We start from the raw sequence: 7239 nt of genomic DNA, 5'->3' as shown, positions 1-7239 counted from the left end.
ACAAAAAACTCTTCGAAGCTAAGGTACTCTTCTATGGTACATGCATGTCCATCCTGCAACCCCACCCCCCACCACACACACACACACAACACCACCTTATCAAACAGGTGTGAGAGAAAGCTAGAGAGAGAACTCTATTGTTTGCTAAGATGCAATTCAATTCTTATATAGACTTCTGTTCTCTTAAACAATTTTTAATCTACTAGTCGCTTTAGAGTTAAAGAGATAAGACTTTTGTTGCATTTGGTATGCATTCTCCTAGATCGGTGATGCATTCCAAGAAATCATACCAAACTACGATTCTGAACCATTTCAAAGTATGGATGGATAGTTCATTCTCTTTAACCATTATTTAGAGTTAGGGGTGTCAATGGTTCAGTTCGGCCTGCTTTCGGCCCGGGTTGAGTCAGTTTCAATGTGGAAATGGTGAAACCGAAACTGAATCAATAAGGAAATTTTGGTTTCGGTGCGGTTTGGCTTCGATTTTGCTCGGTTTCTTGCATCGTTTTGTAATCGGGTTGGTTTTGTTTTTTTAACCGATTTGGGTTTAATTTTCATACAAAACTATGCAAATTTTGATATTTTTTTTTTAATGAATTTTGGGTTGTTTTCAGTTTCTTAGCAGTTTGATTCAGTTTCGGTCCCCTTTTTGAATCGGTTTTGGTTTGGTTTTGGGTCCAATTGATTTTTGGTGCAGTTCGATTTGTTAAGGGGGATATAATATGCCAAACCAAAACTGTCCCAATAAGGCTTCGGTTCAGTTTAATCCGGGTTCAATCGGCTCAATCTGGGGCGGTTTTACCGATTCGGTTTAGGTTTTGACACCCTATTTAGAGTTGAGATATTTGAGGGATGGGGTGTTAAGGACACACAAAATGATGAGGTTGAGAAGATGAGATGGCAAATATACCTTAAATAAATAGTAGATCCAGATGTTTAAGATCATAGGTGGAAGACTTTGGGTGCGTTCGGTATGATTTTTTTAGAATACATATCAAGAATGCATACCAAACTCAACCTTTAATTTCTCTCTATTTTCATTTTTGAAAAGCATTCTGAATTCATGATGTTCATAAGGCTTTACCTTCTAGAAATAGAAGAGAAGAAGTATAAGATCATAGATACCATAAAAGAAATTATGTGTTCTAATTGTCTTCTGTTTTATGCGTGTGGTTGCTCAAGCATTTAAATTTAATGATGTATATATCATTTGTGTCTTGTAAAGTTTTAACCACATGAGATGATTGCCCATATATGACAAAAATTCATCTTGAAAATGAAAATTTTGTGTTTCCCAAAGCTATTTTATTTGTTTGGAAAAAACAAAATCCTGTCTTCTTGGAGATTGTTATTATTTTCTTGATGGCATCGTCTTGTTACTTCATATTTCATTTGATATTGGTGCACAACCATGCACATAGTCCCATCTGACATCGGCGCGCATTGTCGTGCTTCATGCATGATCGTGCATGAAACTTCTCCCTTAATTCTATTTAAATAATGTTTGTTGTCAAGCCAAATAAGTTCGTCTCTTTTCTCACAACTTCTTCCAAGTAATTTTGTTTTTCTCCTAATTAATCTTTTAGTCATCTAGCATCATATCACTCCGCCAAATGACCTCCACTATGATTACTTATGCACCACCTCAAGTCCCTCTCCTTGAACTTTTATCCTCTTGGAGCCACTTTTAAATCATCATGATTTTTTATTTATCTTGGAGCCACTTTTAAATGACTATTTCTAGTTTTACCACTCACCCATCTCAACATCTTCATCTCAGTTACATTAAGTTTATCTATATGTTGTTTCTTCATTTCCCAACGTTCTTTCCGTACATCATTGATGGTCATATAACTATCATATAAAAAAATTCCCCAAGTTTTAAAGGAATATGTTGATCACACAACACTCTCAGAGTATCCCTCCACTTAATACCATCCTATTTTAACTCTTTGTGAAACAATATTCTTTGTGTTTCCTTATTTAACTATAATTGAACTTAAGTACCTAAAATTTTCACTTTCCAGTAATTCTATATCATCAATTTTCTCCACCTCATTGGCTATCCTAATGTAACTAAAGTTACACATACACTCTATTTTTGTTCTACTCATCTTGAAACATTTTATTTCCAAGGTTTTCCAACTTGGCATATATTTATCTATCTTTTTATTTAAACTATTAAAATAATATCATCAGCAAAATGCATACACCAAAGGATTTGATCTTAAATATCTTTAGTCAACTCATCTATGATTAGAGCAAACAAATGCGAACTTAAAGCTGATCCTTGATGTAATCTAATTGTACCTAGGAATTCACTACCGTATCCCCCCACCCCCAAAAAAAAAAAACAGTTCTTACACTAATCACCATACTAATATCTTTTACTATAGATGTCCACATATTTACTTGAAACTCATATGTTCTCTAACGCTTGCAAAATTAAATTTCTGATGAATCTATCATAATTTTTTTTTTTTTTAAGTCAATAAAGACCATCTGGAGACACTTTTTAAGTTTTATAAAATTTTCCATTAGTCTCCTAAGCAAATAATAGCTTCTATAGTTGATCTTCCTGGTAAAAAACAAAACTGGTTATCCATATTAGTTTCTTGTCTCAAGCGGATTTTAATTACTCTCACCCATAATTTCATATTAAGACACAAAAGTTTTATTCTTCTATAGTTATTATGGCTTTGCATATCACCTTTATTTTATAATCGAAACCAGTATGCTTCTCTTTTATTCATACATTTTTTTTTTTTGTGTTCCTAATCTTATTAAACATTTAGTTACACAAGTTATTCCCTAGATTTCTAAGCTCTTCCACACCTCTATCAAAAGACACATGCACACCCATTTTATGATATTCTCATCTTAGCTACACTTATTTATTTATATATTATTCCCTCCCGACATAATTCATACAATTTTGGATATCCTCTAGTCTAGGTTTTTTTTTTTTTTTTTTTTTTTTTGGGAAGTCTAGGTGAAAAATTTTAGTTCTCTCTTATTTGGGACCTTTCCATTTGTTAGATTTCAGAGGAGGCTAATTTGGGAAGAAGTCTGTTTGAAAGGTTGGTATCATTGGGACACAAGAAGCACCTTCTCAATATACAGTATAGAATGCACCCAGCAATAAGCTTATTCCCAAACATAGAGTTCTATGGAAAGCAGATTTTGGATGCTCCAAATGTCAAAGAAAAAATTCATGAAAAACACTTCCTTCAAGGTAATATATATGGGCCCTATTCCTTTATAAATGTTGCTTATGGAAGGGAGGAAAATGATGGGCATGGAAAGAAAAACATGGTGGAGGTGGCAGTGGTTTCTGCAATTGTTAAAAGCCTCTCTGAAGGTATATTTCACCTTTGGTAATTTGTATACTTGTCTTTGAGCTGAATTTTTTGTTTTTCCCTAATGATTACAAAATAATTTCTTCATGGTTCATCCTTTTATATGGACATACTATGTTAACAAACATGTACATAATCCATTTTTTTCACTGTTACAGCATCATTTGCTTCAAGGCAGGACCTTAGTGTTGGTGTAATATCCCCATACAAGGCACAAGTATTTGCAATTAAAGAGAAACTTGGAAACACTTATAATACACTGAAATATTTCTCTGTGAGTATTCGAACTGTTGATGGGTTTCAAGGAGGCGAGGAGGATGTAATAATAATCTCTACTGTCAGGTCTAATGGGAGAGGATTAGTGGGTTTCCTTGCCAATTTTCAACGTACAAATGTAGCTTTGACCAGGGCAAGGTACGTGGGCATAGGATATATCTTGTTAATAATGTTTAATTCTTTCGTGGTTTTATGAGTCTCGTTTGCTTTCATTGCAGGTACTGCCTCTGGGTATTGGGGAATGGTCCAACTTTAATCAACAGTGGTTCCATTTGGAGGAAACTAGTCCTTGATGCAAAGGACCGGGGATGTTTTTTTAATGCTGATCACGAAAAGAGTTTGAAGGAAGCAATAATAGCTGGTCTGGTTGAACTTCGTGAATTCGACAAGTTACTTAACACAGATTCTCTGCTGTTTGCTGGAGCGAGGTGGAAGGTATGTTGCCTGGCTTTATTGGGAAAATTTCTTTATTTCCTACTAGAGAGTATTCAAAGTCTAAATAGCCAATCTCAATGCATGATAAGAAAATGGGACAAAGCCTATTGTTGAGTATGAACGAAACAGGGAAGTTTTTTACTCAAATATTGCCTTCTCTGAGGAATTTTGCATAATCAAATGGCAACTTACCTGGCTAATGATTCGCATCTCCATAAGATTTTGTACATGTCTTAGATAGAAAAACAGCGGAAAGGAGAAGCCATTTCACTGATTAACCTGCAGTTTTTGTTAAGATGTTTATTATTCCTAAGCCATATGCACAACCATTTTATTTTTAAATTTTATTAACTTAAGAGAACTCTTCTGTCTTTAGATATTTGTATTTCCAAGCTTTTAAGATTTTAATTTTCTGCTGGATATAGTCCCACCCATGTGCCTTCACTTAAGGGAAGGGTTAGAGAGAAGGCAGCTTTAGGTAAGGTGGTGCTTGAGGACAGAGAAGAGAGAGGCTTACGGCAATACGAAATAACATTCTGTCACTTGAAAAAGCAATTGCACAACCTGAGTTTAATGAGAATTTGAATTTTATTTCTTGGACTAAAAATTTTAAACATTTAAGTTGAATATCTCTTGGTGTGCACTAAAACGGCTCTTTTCTGTCTTCCCCTTTTCCTCTTTCCCATCTTTAGTAATAAGCTCTTCCACTATCTCACTCCAAATTGATAACAAGTTGCATTAATCTAATGTTCAACAGGTTCTCTTCAGCAATGATTTCTGGAAATCCATTGTCAAAATAAGAAGGGTTGAGACTCGGAATGAAGTGCTTTCTCTATTAATGAAGCTTGCAAGTGGATGGCGTAATCCCCAGAAGTGGAAAAATCTCCACTTAATGGATGGCACTTCTTCTGAGCTGCTGAATGTATACAAGGTTGATGAGTGGTTCAATCTTGTTTGGACTGTTGATATTCTCAGAGAAAATTCCAAGTACATCCAAGTCTTGAAAGTTTGGGATATTTTACCATTGCAAGAGATACCAAACCTTGCTAAGCGACTGGATGTCATCTTTGGAAATTATAAAGTAGACGAAATGAAACGCAGCAAGTTCAAATGTTCTGAAGGGTAATTACAATATCATTCTCTTTAACATGCACTTTTCAAACAATTTAATTGCAAAATAGGTAATGATATGAGCACAGAACAAGACATATTTAATTAATTTTTGTATGGTAAAAAAATGTAATTATGGACAAAAAATCATGTTTTCTACTTTCTGGTCACTAGGAATTTGGAAGTTCCAATGAGTTGGGATACCTCAAGTGCTGCAACGTTGATGGACCTGCCCAATCCCAAACCTCTGCAGTATTTATCGAGTCATTTCACTTCACTCCATCTGGGGAAGGAACCAAATGCATCAGCATCAGCATCAGCACCAGCACCAACATATATGTGAGTTGTTCAACATTGAGCTTTTAATCATACACTGGTCTATACCTTATCAAAGATTATTTGGAAGTATGTAGCTTAAGGTATCAATGATTTGTTGTGAATTGAAATATACCCTCAAATGCTAGTTCTTTTAAGTAGGCAACTATAGAATAATGCATTATGGGAATATTCTTGAGAGAGGTATTTTCTGGAAGGGCTATATACTGGACACATTGAATTGGTTGATCAGTTCCACCAAATCAAACATGCTAAGTGGCCTCGCCATCTTGTTCAGTAGGAGCTGCAGATCATGTTGTCACCATGATCCAAAGTTTTAGTTTCTGGAATAGTCTGCAGCTTTTATTGACATTCGGATGGGATACATGGTACATCTTCTATAATTAGAATAGCTAAATATTAAGTGATGGTTTACTGCAAATAACTAATAGTGCTTGACCAATGACCAATGGAAATCAGAGCTAAAGACGGCAAAACCAATGATTTGGCTGAAACTACAAAGATGAAGTGGAGGAGCCTTCCAGGGTTGCTGAAACGTGGTAAGTTAAACAAATTCTTAAAATTTGATGGAACTTACTGATATCTTATTTGTAGTGTGTAACAAATTATTCACGCAACCTTGAATCTAGTTCTACAATTTAAACCACCCCAACAGTATTTTGTCTCATAGGGAACTAGTTGCATATAAGGTGTATAACCTATAGCTTGAATTTTGGATTGATCTACCTACATTAAGGAATATGGAAATTTGCGCTACCCACTTGGGAAGAGGATCCTGTGCTGCCAACTGTCATTGTGCCCCATGGACAGGTGATGTGGCTATTCCTACTGTTGGATAGGGAGTACATGGTCCATATGAGCCACATGCCCACACTCCAAATTTCAAAGTGTGAGTCGATCAAATACCCTCACGTGTACTGGCATGCACGCCTATAGGTACTCATCAATACTGTGTTTCCTAAAGTCCTGATTTTTCAAAGATTTATTTTGCCACATGGAAAACTCTGCTTCCGTTGAAATTTTATATGTGTGTAAGGGACCCTGGGGTCTACATGCCCAAAATATTTTAGCCCAAACTGATCTGCCACTTTGGTGGCCCAATTAGCCCTTCCTAGCTCAGCCATGCTGGGACTAGAACTCCTACCTGAATTGCAGGTTTAGATATATATAAAATATCTGTATTAAACTTTACATGTTTATTCTAAGGTAGCAGACCTCATCTCAGACTCTTGGACCTGTTTATGTTTCCTAAATATAACCAAATAAATATTGTGACCATGCAATCCAGATAGTTAATCCTGTAATAACTTATATATATATATATATATCTATAAAATAAAATACTTCAATTTCAGGGTATGAAGAAACAATATTCCTGTTGTATCTTGTAAAGATTAATTGGAATCCTTCATATTGGCAAGGAATATGATATTGGCTTTTATGTACTAGATTTGATATACTGGCTTTTGTGTACTAGATTTGATATACTAGATTTGAAATTCTTATAGGAGAAGGTTATTGAAGCCCAACTAAGAAGAGAAACTACTATCTCGAGAACCAGTTTGGTTTTATGCCAGGTAGATCTATGACAGAAGCTATTTACTTACTGAGGCTCATTGAAAGATTCAAAGTTTGCAAGAAGGATCTCCATATGGTCTTTATTGACCTAGAAAAATCATATGACAATAGTACCTAGAGAGTTAATCTGGTATGCACTAGAGAA

General features: G+C 35.2%; 1 protein-coding gene across 1 annotated transcript; it reads left to right on the top strand.

Annotated features, from left to right (window-relative positions):
* Window positions 1-6: 6 nt before the first annotated feature.
* Window positions 7-6452, top strand: LOC122093949. Its single transcript, XM_042664514.1, has 8 exons — window positions 7-23; window positions 3040-3361; window positions 3518-3773; window positions 3854-4070; window positions 4828-5192; window positions 5355-5519; window positions 5976-6055; window positions 6253-6452. Exons 2-8 carry the CDS (start codon window positions 3130-3132, stop codon window positions 6450-6452), a joined length of 1515 nt encoding a protein of 504 aa, XP_042520448.1. The 5' UTR covers window positions 7-23; window positions 3040-3129.
* Window positions 6453-7239: the final 787 nt, after the last annotated feature.

This window comes from Macadamia integrifolia, chromosome 11, assembly GCF_013358625.1.
Source record: "Macadamia integrifolia cultivar HAES 741 chromosome 11, SCU_Mint_v3, whole genome shotgun sequence".
Classification (NCBI taxonomy): Eukaryota; Viridiplantae; Streptophyta; class Magnoliopsida; order Proteales; family Proteaceae; genus Macadamia; species Macadamia integrifolia.
The sequence above is the reverse complement of the archived record's forward strand: the minus strand, read 5'-3'. Positions and strand labels throughout refer to the sequence as shown.

Bases quoted from the DNA above. Each gene is read 5' to 3' on its own strand.
- LOC122093949 (XM_042664514.1), top strand. From the start codon at position 3,130: ATGCACCCAGCAATAAGCTTATTCCCAAACATAGAGTTCTATGGAAAG. The intron at 5,520-5,975 runs GTGAGTTGTTCA...AATGGAAATCAG, and splicing joins GCACCAGCACCAACATATAT to AGCTAAAGACGGCAAAACCA. The intron at 6,056-6,252 runs GTAAGTTAAACA...ACCTACATTAAG, and splicing joins TCCAGGGTTGCTGAAACGTG to GAATATGGAAATTTGCGCTA.